Raw genomic sequence first — 24,084 nt, forward strand, 5'->3', positions numbered from 1 at the left:
CAGTATGTTAGGTTAGACAGTACCAGAGAGGACATGGTGGGTCCAGTATGTTAGGTTAGACAGTACCAGAGAGGACATGGTGGGTCCAGTATGTTAGGTTAGACAGTACCAGAGAGGACATGGTGGGTCCAGTATGTTAGGTTAGACAGTACCAGAGAGGACATGGTGGGTCCAGTATGTTAGGTTAGTCAGTACCAGAGAGGACATGGTGGGTCCAGTATGTTAGGTTAGACAGTACCAGAGAGGACATGGTGGGTCCAGTATGTTAGGTTAGTCAGTACCAGAGAGGACATGGTGGGTCCAGTATGTTAGGTTAGACAGTACCAGAGAGGACATGGTGGGTCCAGTATGTTAGACAGTACCAGAGAGGACATGGTGGGTCCAGTATGTTAGTCAGTACCAGAGAGGACAGGATAGCTGACATGGTGGGTCCAGTATGTTAGGTTAGACAGTACCAGAGAGGACATGGTGGGTCCAGTATGTTAGGTTAGACAGTACCAGAGAGGACATGGTGGGTCCAGTATGTTAGGTTAGACAGTACCAGAGAGGACATGGTGGGTCCAGTATGTTAGGTTAGACAGTACCAGAGAGGACATGGTGGGTCCAGTATGTTAGGTTAGACAGTACCAGAGAGGACATGGTGGGTCCAGTATGTTAGGTTAGTCAGTACCAGAGAGGACATGGTGGGTCCAGTATGTTAGGTTAGACAGTACCAGAGAGGACATGGTGGGTCCAGTATGTTAGGTTAGACAGTACCAGAGAGGACATGGTGGGTCCAGTAGGTTAGGTTAGACAGTACCAGAGAGGACATGGTGGGTCCAGTATGTTAGGTTAGACAGTACCAGAGAGGACATGGTGGGTCCAGTATGTTAGGTCAGTACCAGAGAGGACATGGTGGGTCCAGTATGTTAGGTTAGCAGTACCAGAGAGGACATGGTGGGTCCAGTATGTTAGTCAGTACCAGAGAGGACAGGATAGCTGACATGGTGGGTCCAGTATGTTAGTCAGTACCAGAGAGGGACATGGTGGGTCCAGTATGTTAGTCAGACAGTAGCAGGAGGACATGGTGGGTCCAGTATGTTAGGTCAGTACCAGAGAGGACAGGATAGCTGACATGGTGGGTCCAGTATGTTAGTCAGTACCAGAGAGGACAGGATAGCTGACATGGTGGGTCCAGTATGTTAGTCAGTACCAGAGAGGACAGGATAGCTGACATGGTGGGTCCAGTATGTTAGTCAGTACCAGAGAGGACAGGATAGCTGACATGGTGGGTCCAGTATGTTAGTCAGTACCAGAGAGGACAGGATAGCTGACATGGTGGGTCCAGTATGTTAGTCAGTACCAGAGAGGACAGGATAGCTGACATGGTGGGTCCAGTATGTTAGTCAGTACCAGAGAGGACAGGATAGCTGACATGGTGGGTCCAGTATGTTAGTCAGTACCAGAGAGGACAGGATAGCTGACATGGTGGGTCCAGTAGGTTAGTCAGTACCAGAGAGGACAGGATAGCTGACATGGTGGGTCCAGTATGTTAGTCAGTACCAGAGAGGACATGGTGGGTCCAGTATGTTAGTCAGTACCAGGAGACAGGATAGCTGACATGGTGGGTCCAGTATGTTAGGTTAGACAGTACCAGAGAGGACATGGTGGGTCCAGTATGTTAGTCAGTACCAGAGAGGACATGGTGGGTCCAGTATGTTAGGTTAGACAGTACCAGAGAGGACATGGTGGGTCCAGTATGTTAGTCAGTACCAGAGAGGACAGGATAGCTGACATGGTGGGTCCAGTAGGTTAGTCAGTACCAGAGAGGACAGGATAGCTGACATGGTGGGTCCAGTATGTTAGTCAGTACCAGAGAGGACAGGATAGCTGACATGGTGGGTCCAGTATGTTAGTCAGTACCAGAGAGGACAGGATAGCTGACATGGTGGGTCCAGTATGTTAGGTTAGTCAGTACCAGAGAGGACAGGATAGCTGACATGGTGGGTCCAGTATGTTAGGTTAGTCAGTACCAGAGAGGACATGGTGGGTCCAGTATGTTAGTCAGTACCAGAGAGGACAGGATAGCTGACATGGTGGGTCCAGTATGTTAGTTAGTCAGTACCAGAGAGGACAGGATAGCTGACATGGTGGGTCCAGTATGTTAGGTGCAGTACCAGAGAGGACATGGTGGGTCCAGTATGTTAGGTTAGACAGTACCAGAGAGGACATGGTGGGTCCAGTATGTTAGGTCAGACAGTACCAGAGAGGACATGGTGGGTCCAGTATGTTAGTCAGTACCAGAGAGGACAGGATAGCTGACATGGTGGGTCCAGTATGTTAGTCAGTACCAGAGAGGACAGGATAGCTGACATGGTGGGTCCAGTATGTTAGTCAGTACCAGAGAGGACAGGATAGCTGACATGGTGGGTCCAGTATGTTAGTCAGTACCAGAGAGGACAGGATAGCTGACATGGTGGGTCCAGTATGTTAGTCAGTACCAGAGAGGACAGGATAGCTGACATGGTGGGTCCAGTATGTTAGTCAGTACCAGAGAGGACAGGATAGCTGACATGGTGGGTCCAGTATGTTAGTCAGTACCAGAGAGGACAGGATAGCTGACATGGTGGGTCCAGTATGTTAGTCAGTACCAGAGAGGACAGGATAGCTGACATGGTGGGTCCAGTATGTTAGTCAGTACCAGAGAGGACAGGATAGCTGACATGGTGGGTCCAGTATGTTAGTCAGTACCAGAGAGGACAGGATAGCTGACATGGTGGGTCCAGTATGTTAGTCAGTACCAGAGAGGACAGGATAGCTGACATGGTGGGTCCAGTATGTTAGTCAGTACCAGAGAGGACAGGATAGCTGACATGGTGGGTCCAGTATGTTAGGTTAGACAGTACCAGAGAGGACATGGTGGGTCCAGTATGTTAGGTTAGTCAGTACCAGAGAGGACATGGTGGGTCCAGTATGTTAGGTTAGTCAGTACCAGAGAGGACATGGTGGGTCCAGTATGTTAGTCAGTACCAGAGAGGACAGGATAGCTGACATGGTGGGTCCAGTATGTTAGTCAGTACCAGAGAGGACAGGATAGCTGACATGGTGGGTCCAGTATGTTAGTCAGTACCAGAGAGGACATGGTGGGTCCAGTATGTTAGGTTAGTCAGTACCAGAGAGGACATGGTGGGTCCAGTATGTTAGTCAGTACCAGAGAGGACAGGATAGCTGACATGGTGGGTCCAGTATGTTAGGTTAGTCAGTACCAGAGAGGACATGGTGGGTCCAGTATGTTAGGTTAGACAGTACCAGAGAGGACATGGTGGGTCCAGTATGTTAGGTTAGTCAGTACCAGAGAGGACATGGTGGGTCCAGTATGTTAGGTAGTCAGTACCAGAGAGGACATGGTGGGTCCAGTATGTTAGGTTAGTCAGTACCAGAGAGGACATGGTGGGTCCAGTATGTTAGGTTAGTCAGTACCAGAGAGGACATGGTGGGTCCAGTATGTTAGTCAGTACCAGAGAGGACAGGATAGCTGACATGGTGGGTCCAGTATGTTAGTCAGTACCAGAGAGGACAGGATAGCTGACATGGTGGGTCCAGTATGTTAGTCAGTACCAGAGAGGACAGGATAGCTGACATGGTGGGTCCAGTATGTTAGTCAGTACCAGAGAGGACAGGATAGCTGACATGGTGGGTCCAGTATGTTAGTCAGTACCAGAGAGGACAGGATAGCTGACATGGTGGGTCCAGTATGTTAGTCAGTACCAGAGAGGACAGGATAGCTGACATGGTGGGTCCAGTATGTTAGTCAGTACCAGAGAGGACAGGATAGCTGACATGGTGGGTCCAGTATGTTAGTCAGTACCAGAGAGGACAGGATAGCTGACATGGTGGGTCCAGTATGTTAGTCAGTACCAGAGAGGACAGGATAGCTGACATGGTGGGTCCAGTATGTTAGTCAGTACCAGAGAGGACAGGATAGCTGACATGGTGGGTCCAGTATGTTAGTCAGTACCAGAGAGGACAGGATAGCTGACATGGTGGGTCCAGTATGTTAGTCAGTACCAGAGAGGACAGGATAGCTGACATGGTGGGTCCAGTATGTTAGTCAGTACCAGAGAGGACAGGATAGCTGACATGGTGGGTCCAGTATGTTAGTCAGTACCAGAGAGGACAGGATAGCTGACATGGTGGGTCCAGTATGTTAGTCAGTACCAGAGAGGACAGGATAGCTGACATGGTGGGTCCAGTATGTTAGTCAGTACCAGAGAGGACAGGATAGCTGACATGGTGGGTCCAGTATGTTAGTCAGTACCAGAGAGGACAGGATAGCTGACATGGTGGGTCCAGTATGTTAGTCAGTACCAGAGAGGACAGGATAGCTGACATGGTGGGTCCAGTATGTTAGTCAGTACCAGAGAGGACAGGATAGCTGACATGGTGGGTCCAGTATGTTAGTCAGTACCAGAGAGGACAGGATAGCTGACATGGTGGGTCCAGTATGTTAGTCAGTACCAGAGAGGACAGGATAGCTGACATGGTGGGTCCAGTATGTTAGTCAGTACCAGAGAGGACAGGATAGCTGACATGGTGGGTCCAGTATGTTAGTCAGTACCAGAGAGGACAGGATAGCTGACATGGTGGGTCCAGTATGTTAGTCAGTACCAGAGAGGACAGGATAGCTGACATGGTGGGTCCAGTATGTTAGTCAGTACCAGAGAGGACAGGATAGCTGACATGGTGGGTCCAGTATGTTAGTCAGTACCAGAGAGGACAGGATAGCTGACATGGTGGGTCCAGTATGTTAGTCAGTACCAGAGAGGACATGGTGGGTCCAGTATGTTAGGTTAGTCAGTACCAGAGAGGACATGGTGGGTCCAGTATGTTAGGTTAGTCAGTACCAGAGAGGACATGGTGGGTCCAGTATGTTAGTCAGTACCAGAGAGGACAGGATAGCTGACATGGTGGGTCCAGTATGTTAGTCAGTACCAGAGAGGACAGGATAGCTGACATGGTGGGTCCAGTATGTTAGTCAGTACCAGAGAGGACAGGATAGCTGACATGGTGGGTCCAGTATGTTAGTCAGTACCAGAGAGGACAGGATAGCTGACATGGTGGGTCCAGTAGTGGTTAGTCAGTACCAGAGAGGACAGGATAGCTGACATGGTGGGTCCAGTATGTTAGTCAGTACCAGAGAGGACAGGATAGCTGACATGGTGGGTCCAGTATGTTAGTCAGTACCAGAGAGGACAGGATAGCTGACATGGTGGGTCCAGTATGTTAGTCAGTACCAGAGAGGACAGGATAGCTGACATGGTGGGTCCAGTATGTTAGTCAGTACCAGAGAGGACAGGATAGCTGACATGGTGGGTCCAGTATGTTAGTCAGTACCAGAGAGGACAGGATAGCTGACATGGTGGGTCCAGTATGTTAGTCAGTACCAGAGAGGACAGGATAGCTGACATGGTGGGTCCGATCCTGGTCTTCATGGCCATCTGTTTCAGCAGTTCAACACACATGGTCAGGCAGCGCAGGAGAGTCTCTGGGTCCGTCTGACAGAGAGGAAACAACACAGCATTTATTTACGGAGATGCAGGGTGTCTGTACCTTCTCCGTGTGTCTGTCTGTACCTTCTCCATGTGTCTGTACCTTCTCCGTGTGTCTGTCTGTACCTTCTCCATGTGTCTGTCTGTACCTTCTCCATGTGTCTGTCTGTACCTTCTCCATGTGTCTGTCTGTACCTTCTCCATGTGTCTGTCTGTACCTTCTCCATGTGTCTGTCTGTACCTTCTCCATGTGTCTGTCTACCTTCTCCATGTGTCTGTACCTTCTCCATGTGTCTGTCTGTACCTTCTCCATGTGTCTGTCTGTACCTTCTCCATGTGTCTGTCTACCTTCTCCATGTGTCTGTCTGTCTACCTTCTCCATGTGTCTGTCTACCTTCTCCATGTGTCTGTCTACCTTCTCCATGTGTCTGTCTACCTTCTCCATGTGTCTCTCTACCTTCTCCATGTGTCTGTCTACCTTCTCCATGTGTCTGTACCTTCTCCATGTGTCTGTACCTTCTCCATGTGTCTGTACCTTCTCCATGTGTCTGTCTGTACCTTCTCCATGTGTCTGTCTGTACCTTCTCCATGTGTCTGTCTACCTTCTCCATGTGTCTGTACCTTCTCCATGTGTCTGTCTCTACCTTCTCCATGTGTCTGTCTGTACCTTCTCCATGTGTCTGTACCTTCTCCATGTGTCTGTCTACCTTCTCCATGTGTCTGTCTACCTTCTCCATGTGTCTGTCTACCTTCTCCATGTGTCTGTACCTTCTCCATGTGTCTGTACCTTCTCCATGTGTCTGTCTGTACCTTCTCCATGTGTCTGTCTCTACCTTCTCCATGTGTCTGTCTGTACCTTCTCCATGTGTCTGTCTACCTTCTCCATGTGTCTGTCTGTCTACCTTCTCCATGTGTCTGTCTGTACCTTCTCCATGTGTCTGTACCTTCTCCATGTGTCTGTCTGTACCTTCTCCATGTGTCTGTACCTTCTCCATGTGTCTGTACCTTCTCCATGTGTCTGTCTACCTTCTCCATGTGTCTGTCTACCTTCTCCATGTGTCTGTACCTTCTCCATGTGTCTGTCTGTACCTTCTCCATGTGTCTGTCGTACCTTCTCCGTGCTGTCTGTACCTTCTCCGTGCGCGTCTCCTTGTCCTCCTGCTGTGTGTGTGTGTGTACCTTCTCCGTGCGCGTCTCCTTGTCCTCCTGCTGTGTGTCTGTGTTCTCCTCCTGCAGTATGTTGTTCCTCAGGTTCTCCAGGTCAGTTATCGAGTCCTTCAGCTCTGCTGCTCTGCTGAACTCCTGGCTACTGATACACTCCTCTAAGGCCTGTTTAGCCTCTAGGATACTAACCTTCACCTCCGCTAACTGGAAGAGGAGAGGAGAGAGAGGAGAGAGAGAGGAGAGAGAGGAGAGGAGAGAAGAGAGAGAGACAGAGAGAGAGAGAAGAGAGAGAGAGAGAGAGAGGAGTTAGAGAGAAGGGGGAGAGAGAGAGAGGAGAGGAGAGAGAGAAGAGAGAGAGAGAGAGAGGAGTTAGAGAGAAGGGGGAGAGAGAGAGAGGAGTTAGAGAGAGAGGAGAGACAGAGAGAGAGAGAGAGAGAGAGAGAGAGAGAGAGAGAGAAGGGGGAGAGAGCGAGAGAGGAGAGAAGAGAGAGGGAGAGGAGAGAGAGAGACAGAGGAGGTTACAGACCGTAAAGAGCTTCTTGACATCGGAACAGCGACCACCTCCACTTGGACGAGGACTTCAATGAGTCGGAGACAAAATATATTTTGGATTATCGCCAGACCAGGCCCAAATCCCAGACACTCGAAGGAGACGGCGCCGTGCGGGATACCTGACGAGACCACGTCGGAGAGTGTATAAATCGCCTCTAGCCTCCGTTCTATTGGCGAACGTGCAATCACTGGAGAATAAACTGGATGAGCTCCGTTAGCGTAGTCTTAACAAGGGAAGAACTGTAATATCTGGTGTTTCTCCAAGTCTTGGCTGAACAAGACATCGGTAAATATTGATTGAAGTCGGAACTTTACATACACCTTAGCCAAATATATTTAAACTCAGTTTTTCACAATTTCTAACATTTAATCCAAGTAAAAATTCCCTGTCTTAGGTCAGTTAGGATCACCACTTTATTTTAAGAATGTGAAATGTCAGAATAATAGTAGAGAGAATTATTTATTTCAGCTTTTATTTCTTTCATCACATTCCCAGTGGGTCAGAAGTTTACATACACTCAATTAGTATTTGGTAGCATTGCCTTTAAATTGTTTAACTTGGGTCAAACGTTTCGGGTAGCCTTCCACAAGCTTCCCACAATAAGTTGGGTGAATTTTGGCCCATTCCTCCTGACAGAGCTGGTGTAACTGAGTCAGGTTTGTTGGCCTCCTTGCTCGCACACGCTTTTTCAGTTCTGCCCACAAATGTTCTATAGGATTGAGGTAAGGGCTTTGTGATGGCCACTCCAATACCTTGACTTTGTTGTCCTTAAGCCATTTTGCCACAACTTTGGAAGTATGCTTGGGGTCATTGTTCATTTGGAAGACCCATTTGTGACCAAGCTTTAACTTCCTGACTGATGTCTTGAGATGTTGCTTCAATATATCCACATAATTTTCCTCCCTCATGTTGCCATCTATTTTGTGAAGTGCACCAGTCCCTCCTGCAGCAAAGCACCCCCACAACATGATGCTGCCACCTCCGTGCTTCACGGTTGGGATGGTGTTCTTCAGCTTGCAAGCCTCCCCCTTTTTCCTCCAAACATAACGATGGTCATTATGGCCAAACAGTTCTATTTTTGTTTCATCAGACCAGAGGACATTTCTCCAAAAAGTACAATCTTTGTCCCCATGTGCAGTTGCAAACCGTAGTCTGGCTTTTTTCATGGCGGTTTTGGAGCAGTGGCTTCTTCCTTGCTGAGCGGCCTTTCAGGTTATGTCGATATAGGACTCGTTTTTCTGTGGATATAGATACTTTTGTACCTGATTCCTCCAGCATCTTCACAAGGTCCTTTGCTGTTGTTCTGGGATTGATTTGCACTTTTCGCACCAAAGTACGTTCATCTCTAGGAGACAGAACGCATCTCCTTCCTGAGCGGTATGACGGCTGCGTGGTCCCATGGTGTTTATACTTGCATACTATTGTTTGTACAGATGAACGTGGTACCTTCAGGTTTGGAAATTGCTCCCAAGGATGAACCAGACTTGTGGAGGTCTACAATTTGTTTTCTGAGGTCTTGGCTGATTTCTTTTGATTTTACCATGATGTCAAGCAAAGAGGCACTGAGTTTGAAGGTAGGCCTTGAAATACATCCACAGGTACACCTCCAATTGACTCAAATGATGTCAATTAGCCTATCAGAAGCTTCTAAAGCCATGTCATCATTTTCTGGAATTTTCCAAGCTGTTTAAAGGCACAGTCAACTTAGTGTATGTAAACTTCTGACCCACTGGAATTGTGATACAGTGAATTATAAGTGAAACAATCATGTCTGTAAACAATTGTTGGAAAAAGGACTTGTGTCATGCACAAAGTAGATGTCCTAACCGACTTGCCAAAACTATAGTTTGTTAACAAGAAATTTGTGGAGTGGTTGAAAAAAACGAGTTTTAATGACTCCAACCTAAGTGGATGTGAACTTCCCATTTCAACTGTAGATGCTCATTGGTGAGTCTAGAACGGTACTTATTGTTAATGATGCTCAGTGGAGAAAGAACTGTATGTGGAGCCAATCACGGTCAAGGAGTGTAGTGCTACTTTGGTTAGACCAGGAAACACAGTCTGCTGCCAGGAAGGATCATGGTTGGTTAGACCAGAGAACACAGTCTGCAGCCAGGAAGGATCATGGTTGGTTAGACCAGGGAACACAGCCTGCAGCCAGGAAGGATCATGGTTGGTTAGACCAGAGAACACAGTCTGCAGCCAGGAAGGGTCATGGTTGGTTAGACCAGGGAACACAGCCTGCAGCCAGGAAGGATCATGGTTGGTTAGACCAGAGAACACAGCCTGCAGCCAGGAAGGATCATGGTTGGTTAGACCAGGGAACACAGCCTGCTGCCAGGAAGGATCATGGTTGGTTAGACCAGGGAACACAGCCTGCTGCCAGGAAGGATCATGGTTGGTTAGTTGGTTAGACCAGGGAACACAGCCTGCTGCCAGGAAGGGTCATGGTTGGTTAGACCAGAGGAACACAGCCTGCTGCCAGGAAGGATCATGGTTGGTTAGACCAGGGAACACAGCCTGCAGCCAGGAAGGATCATGGTTGGTTAGACCAGGGAACACAGCCTGCTGCCAGGAAGGATCATGGTTGGTTAGTTGGTTAGACCAGGGAACACAGTCTGCAACCAGACAGGGTCCTGATCAGTTAGTTGAAAGTGCTTCTCTTCGTGCAACATTTGCTTGCAGATCAATCAGTTCCATCTGTAGAGATCCACCACGTGACCACTTTAACTTCTCTAGGGTAGGGGAAGGTCTGTCACCTCCTTTAGAAAATCCCCCTGAAATCTGTGACGAGGAATGAATTCTCAAATTTAGAAGAAGGATCTGTTGTCCAAAGGCTGAAGCTGTCAAAGCGATTTTTCTCAAGTTTCTAAATCAGCTTATCTATGAAGTCAACATGAGGTAGAAATATCTCTCTCACCCCTTGAATCTCTTCCTGTATTTTTGGGAAGTTTGCTCCGTCTCCTTGAACACTTCTTCCAGTTTCCTCTGGAAGGAGCGGACAGACGTCATCAAATCACAAACTTAAATCGTTCTTGCCTTGTAGTTTCACGTTGATCTCATTAAAAAGGTGCGATGTGATAACTACCAACAACAACAAACAAAAAAAAAGTCGTGAAAACTGTGTTGCCTTCTGAGCTGCACTCGGAAAGCTGTTATTTATGGACCAAAAGCGTTTCAACACCCTGCTTTTACTGAGCCGTCTCACGTTGTCGAGCAGCAGTAGGTCATTTTCCTTTCAACTTCTTTTCCAGGAATTCTCTCAGCGGGACGATGTTGATCTGAGGAAGTGGATGAGTTTCGTCATTTCAACATACTCTTCTGACAGATTGGCGCACGGAGGGGGGGGGGGGGGGGGGGGGGACAGACTGATGAATGATCAACAGTGGTAAGCTGTGAGATCAGGGTTTCTCTCTCTCTCTCTCTCTCTCTCTCCATCCATCAGTCTCCTTAACGCGCATCGTAAACATTCGCTTCGATTGGCCGAGTTTCGTGAAGCGATTTAAATAAGGCACGTGATTGGACAACACATGCCATCGGAAGGAATCCCAGAACATATTTCCAGTCTGTGATAGCGAAACAGTCCTGTAGTTTAGCATCTGCTTCATCTGACCACTTTTTTTTATATATATATAGACCGAGTCACTGGTACTTCCTGCTTTAAAGTTTGCTTTGTAAGCAGGAAGCAGGAGGATAGAATTATAGGTCAGATTTGCCAAATGGAAGGCGGAGGGGAGAGCATGGTACCCGTCTCTCTCTGTGTGTGTGGATTAAAGGTGGTCCAGAGTTTTTTTTCTCCCCCCTCCCCCCGGACGGGCTACCTTGTCCCAGACCTGCTGGAACCCTGACCTGTTCACCGGACGGGCTACCTGTCCCAGACCTGTTGTCCCAGACCTGCTGGAACCCTGACCTGTTCACCGGACGTGCTACCTTGTCCCAGACCTGCTGGAACCCTGACCTGTTCACCGGACGTGCTACCTTGTCCCAGACCTGCTGGAACCCTGACCTGTTCACCGGACGGGCTACCTGTCCCAGACCTGCTGGAACCCTGACCTGTTCACCGGACGGGCTACCTTGTCCCAGACCTGCTGGAACCCGGACCTGTTCACCGGACGGGCTACCTTGTCCCAGACCTGCTGGAACCCTGACCTGTTCACCGGACGGGCTACCTTGTCCCAGACCTGCTGGAACCCTGACCTGTTCACCGGACGGGCTACCTTGTCCCAGACCTGCTGGAACCCTGACCTGTTCACCGGACGTGCTACCTTGTCCCAGACCTGCTGGAACCCTGACCTGTTCACCGGACGGGCTACCTTGTCCCAGACCTGCTGGAACCCTGACCTGTTCACCGGACGTGCTACCTTGTCCCAGACCTGCTGGAACCCTGACCTGTTCACCGGACGGGCTACCTTGTCCCAGACCTGCTGGAACCCGGACCTGTTCACCGGACGGGCTACCTTGTCCCAGACCTGCTGGAACCCTGACCTGTTCACTGGACGTGCTACCTGTCCCAGACCTGCTGTTTTCAACTCTCTAGAGACAGCAGGAGCGGTAGAGATACTCTCAATGATCGGCTATGAAAAAGCCAACTGACACTTACTCTTGTGTTACTGACCTGTTGCACCCTCGACAACTACTATGATTATTATTATTTGACCCTGCTGGTCATTTATGAACATTTTAACATCTTGACCATGTTCTGTTATAATCTCCACCCAGCACAACCAGAAGAGGACTGGTCCACCCCTCAGAGCCTGGTTCCTCTCTAGGTTTCTAATCTCCACCCCTCATAGCCTGGTTCCTCTCTAGGTTTCTAATCTCCACCCCTCAGAGCCTGGTTCCTCTCTAGGTTTCTAATCTCCATCCCTCAGAGCCTGGTTCCTCTCTAGGTTTCTAATCTCCACCCCTCAGAGCCTGGTTCCTCTCTAGGTTTCTAATCTCCACCCCTCAGAGCCTGGTTCCTCTCTAGGTTTCTAATCTCCACCACCGGAGGCTTCCACCCCTCAAGCCTGGTTCCTCTCTAGGTTTCTAATCTCCACCCCTCATAGCCTGGTTCCTCTCTAGGTTTCTAATCTCCACCCCTCATAGCCTGGTTCCTCTCTAGGTTTCTAATCTCCACCCCTCAGAGCCTGGTTCCTCTCTAGGTTTCTAATCTCCACCCCTCAGAGCCTGGTTCCTCTCTAGGTTTCTAATCTCCACCCAGCACAGCCAGAAGAGGACTGGTCCACCCCTCAGAGCCTGGTTCCTCTCTAGGTTTCTAATCTCCACCCAGCACAGCCAGAAGAGGACTGGTCCACCCCTCAGAGCCTGGTTCCTCTCTAGGTTTCTAATCTCCACCCAGCACAGCCAGAAGAGGACTGGTCCACCCCTCAGAGCCTGGTTCCTCTCTAGGTTTCTAATCTCCACCCAGTACAGCCACAAGAGGACTGGTCCACCCCTCAGAGCCTGGTTCCTCTCTAGGTTCTGGCCTTTCTAGGGAGTTTTTCCTAGGGAGTTTTTCCTAGCCACCGTGCTTCTACACCTGCATTGCTTGCTGTTTGGGGGGTTTTAGGCTGGGTTTCTGTACAGCACTTTGATATATCAGCTGATGTAAGAAGGGCTTTTATAAATACATTTGATTTGATCTAGTTGCACATTTAACACGCTGGTAGAAATTTGGTATAAAACGGATTTACGTTTCCCTGCGTTAAACTCCCCGGCCACTAGGAGCGCCGCCTCTGGGTGAGCGGTTTCCTGTTTGACGTCTCAGTGCCAAGCGTTGTGGATTTATTTCAAATAAACAATTTGTTCTTAACTGACTACTTGCCTAGTTAAATTAAAAAGGTCAAATAAATTACAAAAAAAATACTAATAAATATTCCTGGTGTTACTATTGTATTATTATATTGTTTTAAAATGTTGGGCCCCTTAAATCAGCATGTTACTCTACATTTGATTTGATTACCAGGCACCTGACTAATAACATTTTGATTTGATTACCAGGCACCTGACTAATAACATTTTGATTTGATTACCAGGCACCTGACTAATAACATTTTGATTTGATTACCAGGCACCTGACTAATAACATTTTGATTTGATTACCAGGCACCTGACTAATAACATTTTGATTTGATTACCAGGCACCTGACTAATAACATTTTGATTTGATTACCAGGCACCTGACTAATAACATTTTGATTTGATTACCAGGCACCTGACTAATAACATTTTGATTTGATTACCAGGCACCTGACTAATAACATTTTGATTTGATTACCAGGCACCTGACTAATAACATTTTGATTTGATTACCAGGCACCTGACTAATAACATTTGATTTGATTACCAGGCACCTGACTAATAACATTTTGATTTGATTACCAGGCACCTGACTAATAACATTTTGATTTGATTACCAGGCACCTGACTAATAACATTTGATTTGATTACCAGGCACCTGACTAATAACATTTGATTTGATTACCAGGCACCTGACTAATAACATTTTGATTTGATTACCAGGCACCTGACTAATAACATTTTGATTTGATTACCAGGCACCTGACTAATAACATTTGATTTGATTACCAGGCACCTGACTAATAACATTTGATTTGATTACCAGGCACCTGACTAATAACATTTGATTTGATTACCAGGCACCTGACTAATAACATTTGATTTGATTAGTCTCTAGGATACAAACCTTGACCTCAGCTAACGGAGGAGAGATGAGAGAGGGAAGAGGTAAAGGAGAGAGGGAAGAGGTAAAGGAGAGAGAGAAGAGAGAGGGAAGAGGTAAAGGAGAGAGAGAAGAGAGAGGGAAGAGGTAAAGGAGAGAGAGAAGAGAGAGGGAAGAGGTAAAGGAGAGAGAGAAGAGAGAGGGAAGAGGTAAAGGAGAGAGAGAAGAGAGAGGGAAGAGGTAAAGGAGAGAGAGAAGAGAGAGGGAAGAGGTAAAGGAGAGAGAGAAGAGAGAGGGAAGAGGTAAAGGAGAGAGAGGGAAGAGAGAGGGAAGAGGTAAAGGAGAGAGGGGGAAGAGGTAAAGGAGAGAGGGGGAAGAGGTAAAGGAGAGAGAGGAGAGAGGGAAGAGGTAAAGGAGAGAGAGAAGGAAGAGGTAAAGGAGAGAGAGAAGAGAGAGGGAAGAGGTAAAGGAGAGAGAGAAGAGAGAGGGAAGAGGTAAAGGAGAGAGAGAAGAGAGAGGGAAGAGGTAAAGGAGAGAGAGAAGAGAGAGGGAAGAGGTAAAGGAGAGAGAGGGAAGAGGTAAAGGAGAGAGAGAAGAGAGAGGGAAGAGGTAAAGAAGAGAGAGGGAAGAGGTAAAGGAGAGAGAGGGAAGAGGTAAAGGAGAGAGAGAGAAGAGAGAGGGAAGAGGTAAAGGAGAGAGAGAGAAGAGAGAGGGAAGAGGTAAAGGAGGAGAGAGAGAGAGGGAAGAGGTAAAGGAGAGAGAGAAGAGAGAGGGAAGAGGTAAAGGAGAGAGAGGGAAGAGGTAAAGGAGAGAGAGAAGAGAGAGGGAAGAGGTAAAGGAGAGAGGGAAGAGGTAAAGGAGAGAGAGGGAAGAGGTAAAGGAGAGAGGGAAGAGAGAGGGAAGAGGTAAAGGAGAGAGAGAAGAGAGAGGGAAGAGGTAAAGGAGAGAGAGAAGAGAGAGGGAAGAGGTAAAGGAGAGAGAGGGAAGAGGTAAAGGAGAGAGGAGGAGAGAGAGAAGAGAGAAGAGGAGAGATACAGCAGAGTAGGTACCTTAACTTGTTTCCTGCGGTTCTCGTTCTCATCCAGCGGCTGTCTGACGACGACGATGGGCTCACGCACCTCCGAGATCGCCTCCGCCACCTGGCGCGCGCACACACACACACACACACACACACACACACACACACACACACACACACACACACACACACACACACACACACACACACACACACAACACACAGGTTAATACTTTCAGTACATATTTATCCCTAAATATAAACAGTACCAGCACCCAAAATTAGTACCAGAACTTATTTCAGTCCAAATCAAGCACTGATCAGGGTCTGTGTGTGTGTGTGTGTGTGTGTGGTGTGTGTGTGTGTGTGGTGGTGTGTGGGTGTGTGTGGTGTGTGTGTGTGGTGTGTGGTGTGTGTGTAGCCTGTGGGGTGTGTGTGTGTGTGGCCTGCGGTCTGAATGCGTCTGTGGTCGTCGGGTGTGGGGTGTGTGTGTGTGTGTGTGTGTGTGTGTGTGTGTGTGTGTGTGTGTGTGTGTGTGGTGTGGTGTGGTGTGGTGTGTGTGTGTGTGTGTAACCTACGGTCTGAATGCGTCTGTGGTCATCAGGTATTAAGGTCAGTAGTTTCTCCGTCAGCAGAGAGACCAGAGAGGGAGGAGTCTGAGGTAGGACCAGCATCTCCTGTAACACAGCGACCACACGCTTCCTACACACACACACACACACACACACACACACACACACACACACACACACACACACACACACACACACACACACACACACACACCACACACCACACACACACACACACACACACACACACACACACACACACACACACACGAGAGAGAGATTTACATGAACACGTTCTGTAACACCATATAAAAGAGAGAACGATAAGCCTGATTGACTTCCTGCCCGACTAGACGCCCTGTCGTTGAATCAACCAATGGCTGTGTACCACGTTATCGACTGAGTCGTGATCTGATACGTTACTAGATCCGATTCACTAGATCCGATTCACTAGATCCGATTCACTAGATCAGATTCACTAGATCAGATTTATGGTGACGTGGTTAGTTGATGTGTTACTAGGTGATGTGGTTAGTTGATGTGTTACTAGGTGATGTGGTTAGTTGATGTGTTACTAGGTGATGTGGTTAGTTGATGTGTTACTAGGTGATGTGGTTAGTTGATGTGTTACTAGGTGACGTGGTTAGTTGATGTGTTACTAGGTGACGTGGTTAGTTGATGTGTTACTAGGTGATGTGGTTAGTTGATGTGTTACTAGGTGATGTGGTTAGTTGATGTGTTACTAGGTGATGTGGTTAGTTGATGTGTTACTAGGTGATGTGGTTAGTTGATGTGTTACTAGGTGATGTGGTTAGTTGATGTGTTACTAGGTGATGTGGTTAGTTGATGTGTTACTAGGTGACGTGGTTAGTTGATGTGTTACTAGGTGACGTGGTTAGTTGATGTGTTACTAGGTGACGTGGTTAGTTGATGTGTTACTAGGTGATGTGGTTAGTTGATGTGTTACTAGGTGATGTGGTTAGTTGATGTGTTACTAGGTGATGTGGTTAGTTGATGTGTTACTAGGTGATGTGGTTAGTTGATGTGTTACTAGGTGATGTGGTTAGTTGATGTGTTACTAGGTGATGTGGTTAGTTGATGTGTTACTAGGTGATGTGGTTAGTTGATGTGTTACTAGGTGATGTGGTTAGTTGATGTGTTACTAGGTGACGTGGTTAGTTGATGTGTTACTAGGTGATGTGGTTAGTTGATGTGTTACTAGGTGATGTGGTTAGTTGATGTGTTACTAGGTGATGTGGTTAGTTGATGTGTTACTAGGTGATGTGGTTAGTTGATGTGTTACTAGGTGATGTGGTTAGTTGATGTGTTACTAGGTGATGTGGTTAGTTGATGTGTTACTAGGTGATGTGGTTAGTTGATGTGTTACTAGGTGATGTGGTTAGTTGATGTGTTACTAGGCAGGAACTCAACCACTGATGGCTACATGACCTCCCTCAAACACCACCCATCCCTCCTCCCACCACCTCCTCCCCCACCCATCCCCTCCTTCCTCCTCCCCCTCCTCCCCACCCATCCCCCTCCTTCCTCCTCCTCCTCCCTACCTTCCTCCCTCTTCATTGGTATCCAGACAGCCCGTGAGGTGGATGAGTTGTTGAGAGATGACCTCTTTAGTCATCACCTCCTCTCACCCATACCCTCCTTCCTCCTCCCATCCCCCTCCTCCTCCTTCCTCCTCCCCTCCTCTCACCCCTCCCCTCCTTCCTCCTCCTCCTCCTCTCACCTTCCTCCCTCTTCATTGGTATCCAGACAGCCCGTGAGGTGGATGAGTTGTTGAGAGATGAACTCTTTAGTCATCACCTCCTCTCACCCATCCCCTCCTCTCCTCCCTCCCTTCCTCCTCCCCTCCTCTCACCCATCCCCTCCTTCCTCCTCCCCTCCTCTCACCCATCCCCTCCTCCTCCTCCCCCCTCTCACCTTCCTCCCTCTTCATTGGTATCCAGACAGCCCGTGAGGTGGATGAGTTGTTGAGAGATGAACTCTTTAGTCATCACCTCCTCCCATCCCATCCCCTCCTCTCACCCATCCCCTCCTTCCTCCTCCCCTCCTCTCACCCATCCCCTCCTTCCTCCTCCTCCTCCTCTCACCTTCCTCCCTCTTCATTGGTATCCAGACAGCCCGTGAGGTGGATGAGTTGTTGAGAGATGAACTCTTTAGTCATCACCAGCTCCAGCTGAGCAAAGTCTCCTTTCTGTTCTTCAGACAGCGCCGGGACGCACTTCACATACCTGGTATTACACAGTAATAATAGTTATAACACTTCATATACCTGGTATTACACAGTAATAATAGTTATAACACTTCATATACCTGGTATTACACAGTAATAATAGTTATAACACTTCATATACCTGGTATTACACAGTAATAATAGTTATAACACACTTCATATACCTGGTATTACACAGTAATAATAGTTATAACACTTCATATACCTGGTATTACACAGTAATAGTTATAACACTTCATATACCTGGTATTACACAGTAATAGTTATAACACTTCATATACCTGGTATTACACATTAACAATAGTTATAACACTTCATATACCTGGTATTACACATTAGTTACAACACTTCATATACCTGGTATTACACATTAACAATAGTTATAACACTTCATATACCTGGTATTACTCAGTAATAGTTATAACACACTTCACATACCTGGTATTACACAGTAATAGTTATAACACTTCATATACCTGGTATTACACAGTAATAGTTATAACACACTTCATATACCTGGTATTACACATTAACAATAGTTATAACACTTCATATACCTGGTATTACACAGTAATAGTTATAACACACTTCATATACCTGGTATTACACAGTAATAATAGTTATAACACACTTCATGTACCTGGTATTACACAGTAATAATAGTTATAACACTTCATGTACCTGGTATTACACAGTAATAGTTATAACACACTTCATGATACCTGGTATTACACAGTAATAGTTATAACACACTTCATGATACCTGGTATTACACAGTAATAGTTATAACACACTTCATATACCTGGTATTACACAGTAATAGTTATAACACACTTCATATACCTGGTATTACACATTAGTTACAACACTTCATATACCTGGTATTACACAGTAATGGTTATAACACACTTCATATACCTGGTATTACACATTACAATAGTTATAACACTTCATATACCTGATATTACACAGTAATAGTTATAACACACTTCATGATACCTGGTATTACACAGTAATAGTTATAACACACTTCATGTATACCTGGTATTACACAGTAATAGTTATAACACACTTCATGTACCTGGTATTACACAGTAATAGTTATAACACACTTCATGTACCTGGTATTACACAGTAATAGTTATAACACACTTCATGTATACCTGGTATTACACAGTAATAGTTATAACACACTTCATATACCTGGTATTACACAGTAATAATAGTTATAACACACTTCATATACCTGGTATTACACAGTAATAGTTATAACACACTTCATATACCTGGTATTACACAGTAATAGTTATAACACACTTCATATACCTGGTATTACACAGTAATAATAGTTACACACTTCATGTATACCTGGTATTACACAGTAATAATAGTTATAACACACTTCATGTACCTGGTATTACACAGTAATAGTTATAACACACTTCATGTATACCTGGTATTACACAGTAATAGTTATAACACACTTCATGTACCTGGTATTACACAGTAATAGTTATAACACACTTCATGTATACCTGGTATTACACAGTAATAGTTATAACACACTTCATGTATACCTGGTATTACACAGTAATAGTTATTACACACTTCATATACCTGGTATTACACAGTAATAATATATAACACACTTCATATACCTGGTATTACACAGTAACAATAGTTATAACACTTCATATACCTGGTATTACACAGTAATAGTTATAACACACTTCATGTACCTGGTATTACACAGTAATAGTTATAACACACTTCATGTATACCTGGTATTACACAGTAATAGTTATAACACACTTCATGTACCTGGTATTACACAGTAATAGTTATAACACACTTCATGTACCTGGTATTACACAGTAATAGTTATAACACACTTCATGTATACCTGGTATTACACAGTAATAGTTATAACACACTTCATATACCTGGTATTACACAGTAATAATAGTTATAACACACTTCATATACCTGGTATTACACAGTAATAGTTATAACACACTTCATATACCTGGTATTACACAGTAATAATAGTTATAACACACTTCATATACCTGGTATTACACAGTAATAATAGTTACACACTTCATGTATACCTGGTATTACACAGTAATAATAGTTATAACACACTTCATGTACCTGGTATTACACAGTAATTATACCTGGTATTACACAGTAATAATAGTTACACACTTCATGTACCTGGTATTACACAGTAATAATAGTTACACACTTCATGTACCTGGTATTACACAGTAATAATAGTTATAACACTTCACACTCACTGTCATGCCATGAAAAAGGAGTTGGCAAGAGAGTACAAACTGACTGGCACCCAGGCTACCTTTACGCCCCCAGGCTACCTTTACGCCCCCAGGCTACCTTTACGCACCCAGGCTACCTTTACGCACCCAGGCTACCTTTACGCACCCAGGCTACCTTTACGCACCCAGGCTACCTTTACGCACGCCAGGCTACCTTTACGCACCCAGGCTACCTTTACGCACCCAGGCTACCTTTACGCACCCAGGCTACCTTTACATATCTACATGTTATAAACACTACATGACCAAAAGGTACGGGGACAACTGTTCATCCAACATCTCATTCCAAACGGGCACTGATGTTGGGGCCCTGATGTTGGGGCGATTAGGCCTGGCTCGCAGGTGGCCCTGATGTCGGGGCCCTGATGTTGGGGCGATTAGGCCCTGGCTCGCAGGAGGCCCTGATGTCGGGGCGATTAGGCCCTGGCTCGTCAGGGGGCTCTGATGTCGGGGCGATTAGGCCCTGGCTCGTCGGGGGCCTGATGTCGGGGTGATTAGGCCCTGGCTCGTCGGGGCCCTGATGTCGGGGCGATTAGGCCCTGGCTCGCAGGTGTCCCTGATGTTGGGGCCCTGATGTTGGGGCGATTAGGCCCTGGCTCGCAGGTGGCCCTGATGTCGGGGTGATTAGGCCCTGGCTCGTCGGGGCCCTGATGTCAGGGCGATTAGGCCCTGGCTCGCAGGAGGCTTTCCAATTCATCCCAAAGGTGTTCGATGGGGTTAAGGTCAGGGCTCTGTGCAGTTAAGTTCTTCCACACCGATGTCTACAAACCATCTCTGTATGGACCTCGCTTTGTCCTCGGGGGAACTGTCACGCTGAAACAGGAAAGGGCCTTCCCAAACTGTTGCCACCAAGTAGGAAGTACAGAATCATCTAGAATGTCATTGTATGCTGTAGCGATAAGATTTCCCTTCACTGGAACTAAGGGGCCCGAACCATGAAAAACCGCCCGAGACCATTATTCCTACTCCACCAAACTTTACAGTTGTCACTAAGCATTCTGGCAGGTAGCTTTCTCTCCTGGCATCCGCCAAACCCAGATTCGTCCAAGATGGTGAAGCGTGAATAAATCACTCCAGAGAACGTGTTTCCACTGCTCCAGAATCCAATGGCGCTTGGCGTTGCACATGGTGATCTTAGGCTTGTGTGCGGCTGCTCGGCCACGGAAACCCATTTCATGAAGCTCCCAACTAACAGTTCTTGTGCTGATGTTCCAAACAGCCTCTGGAAGCAACTCGGTAGAAAGTGTTGTAAATGAGGACAGACGATTTTTACGCGCTTCAGCACTCAGTTGTTCCCGTTCTGCGAGCTTGTGTGGCCTACCACTTCGCGGTTGAGCCGTTGTTGCTCCTAGATGTTTCCACTTCACAATAACAGCACTTACAGTTGACCCGGGGGGCAGCTCTAGCAGGGCAGAAATTTGACGAAGTGACTTGTTGGAAAGGTGGCATCCTATGACGGTGCCACGTTGAAAGTCACTGAGCTCTTCAGTACGGGGCCATTCTACTGCCAATGTTTGTCTATGGAGATTGCATGGCTGTGTGCTCGATTTTTTTACACCTGTTAGCAACGGGTGTGATTGAAATAGCCAAATCCACCACTACATAGTTAAATATCAGTTATACATGGAATGTACAAAAATACATCAGTTATAACATGGTAATAACACTATTACACTGCCTTCATATACCTGTTATAATATGTTAATGTTGGTATACATCAGTTATAACATGTTAACACTACTAAACTGCCTTCATATACCTGTTATAACATGTTAATGTAGGTATACAGCAGTTATAACATGGTAATAACACTATTACACTGCCTTCATATACCTGTTACAATATGTTAATGTAGGTATACATCAGTTATAACATGTTAACACTAAACTGCCTTCATATACCTGTTATAACATGTTAATGTAAGTATACATCAGTTATAACATGGTAATAACACTACTAAACTGCCTTCATATACCTGTTATAACATGTTAATAATGTAGGTATACATCAGTTATAACATGGTAATAACACTACTACACTGCCTGGACAAACCTAGTAATAAAGCTTCTCTGGTTTGCAGACAGCACTGACAGGCCCTTCACATATCTAGAGAGAACAGACAGGAGACAATGGGACTGTATTCACAAACTGTTACAACTGAGCCTAACATCTCTCTAGTCCACCTCCACGCTTCCAGTCTACTGAGCCTAACATCTCTCTAGTCCACCTCCACGCTTCCAGTCTACTGAGCCTAACATCTCTCTAGTCCACCTCCACGCTTCCAGTCTACTGAGCCTGACATCTCTCTAGTCCACCTCCACGCTTCCAGTCTACTGAGCCTAACATCTCTCTAGTCCACCTCCACGCTTCCAGTCTACTGAGCCTGACATCTCTCTAGTCCACCTCCACGCTTCCAGTCTACTGAGCCTAACATCTCTCTAGTCCACCTCCACGCTTCCAGTCTACTGAGCCTAACATCTCTCTAGTCCACCTCCACGCTTCCAGTCTACTGAGCCTAACATCTCTCTAGTCCACCTCCACGCTTCCAGTCTACTGAGCCTAACATCTCTCTAGTCCACCTCCACGCTTCCAGTCTACTGAGCCTGACATCTCTCTAGTCCACCTCCACGCTTCCAGTCTACTGAGCCTAACATCTCTCTAGTCCACCTCCACGCTTCCAGTCTACTGAGCCTAACATCTCTCTAGTCCACCTCCACGCTTCCAGTCTACTGAGCCTGACATCTCTCTAGTCCACCTCCACGCTTCCAGTCTACTGAGCCTAACATCTCTCTAGTCCACCTCCACGCTTCCAGTCTACTGAGCCTAACATCTCTCTAGTCCACCTCCACGCTTCCAGTCTACTGAGCCTAACATCTCTCTAGTCCACCTCCACGCTTCCAGTCTACTGAGCCTGACATCTCTCTAGTCCACCTCCACGCTTCCAGTCTACTGAGCCTAACATCTCTCTAGTCCACCTCCACGCTTCCAGTCTACTGAGCCTAACATCTCTCTAGTCCACCTCCACGCTTCCAGTCTACTGAGCCTGACATCTCTCTAGTCCACCTCCACGCTTCCAGTCTACTGAGCCTAACATCTCTCTAGTCCACCTCCACGCTTCCAGTCTACTGAGCCTAACATCTCTCTAGTCCACCTCCACGCTTCCAGTCTACTGAGCCTAACATCTCTCTAGTCCACCTCCACGCTTCCAGTCTACTGAGCCTAACATCTCTCTAGTCCACCTCCACGCTTCCAGTCTACTGAGCCTAACATCTCTCTAGTCCACCTCCACGCTTCCAGTCTACTGAGCCTAACATCTCTCTAGTCCACCTCCACGCTTCCAGTCTACTGAGCCTAACATCTCTCTAGTCCACCTCCACGCTTCCAGTCTACTGAGCCTAACATCTCTCTAGTCCACCTCCACGCTTCCAGTCTACTGAGCCTAACATCTCTCTAGTCCACCTCCACGCTTCCAGTCTACTGAGCCTAACATCTCTCTAGTCCACCTCCACGCTTCCAGTCTACTGAGCCTAACATCTCTCTAGTCCACCTCCACGCTTCCAGTCTACTGAGCCTAACATCTCTCTAGTCCACCTCCACGCTTCCAGTCTACTGAGCCTAACATCTCTCTAGTCCACCTCCACGCTTCCAGTCTACTGAGCCTAACATCTCTCTAGTCCACCTCCACGCTTCCAGTCTACTGAGCCTAACATCTCTCTAGTCCACCTCCACGCTTCCAGTCTACTGAGCCTAACATCTCTCTAGTCCACCTCCACGCTTCCAGTCTACTGAGCCTAACATCTCTCTAGTCCACCTCCACGCTTCCAGTCTACTGAGCCTAACATCTCTCTAGTCCACCTCCACGCTTCCAGTCTACTGAGCCTAACATCTCTCTAGTCCACCTCCACGCTTCCAGTCTACTGAGCCTAACATCTCTCTAGTCCACCTCCACGCTTCCAGTCTACTGAGCCTAACATCTCTCTAGTCCACCTCCACGCTTC

At 46.9% G+C, this 24,084-nt stretch overlaps 1 protein-coding gene across 3 annotated transcripts in view; it reads right to left on the bottom strand.

The window, feature by feature from the left end:
• ncapg (non-SMC condensin I complex, subunit G) overlaps positions 1 to 24,084 on the bottom strand; it is a 76,059-nt gene that overhangs the window by 26,309 nt on the left and 25,666 nt on the right. For 2 of the 3 annotated variants that reach the window (XM_082973774.1, XM_082973775.1), the window contains exons 9-13: positions 17,605 to 17,745; positions 15,506 to 15,629; positions 14,959 to 15,048; positions 6,660 to 6,896; positions 5,424 to 5,534 (exon numbers count right to left, since the gene is read on the bottom strand). In XM_082973774.1, coding sequence (XP_082829900.1) covers positions 5,424 to 5,534; positions 6,660 to 6,896; positions 14,959 to 15,048; positions 15,506 to 15,629; positions 17,605 to 17,745 — 703 coding nt within the window. 3 annotated transcript variants of the gene reach the window in all.

The sequence above is a fragment of the Salmo salar genome, chromosome 04 (genome assembly GCF_965601325.2).
Source record: "Salmo salar chromosome 04, fSalSal1, whole genome shotgun sequence".
Lineage (NCBI taxonomy): Eukaryota > Metazoa > Chordata > Actinopteri > Salmoniformes > Salmonidae > Salmo > Salmo salar.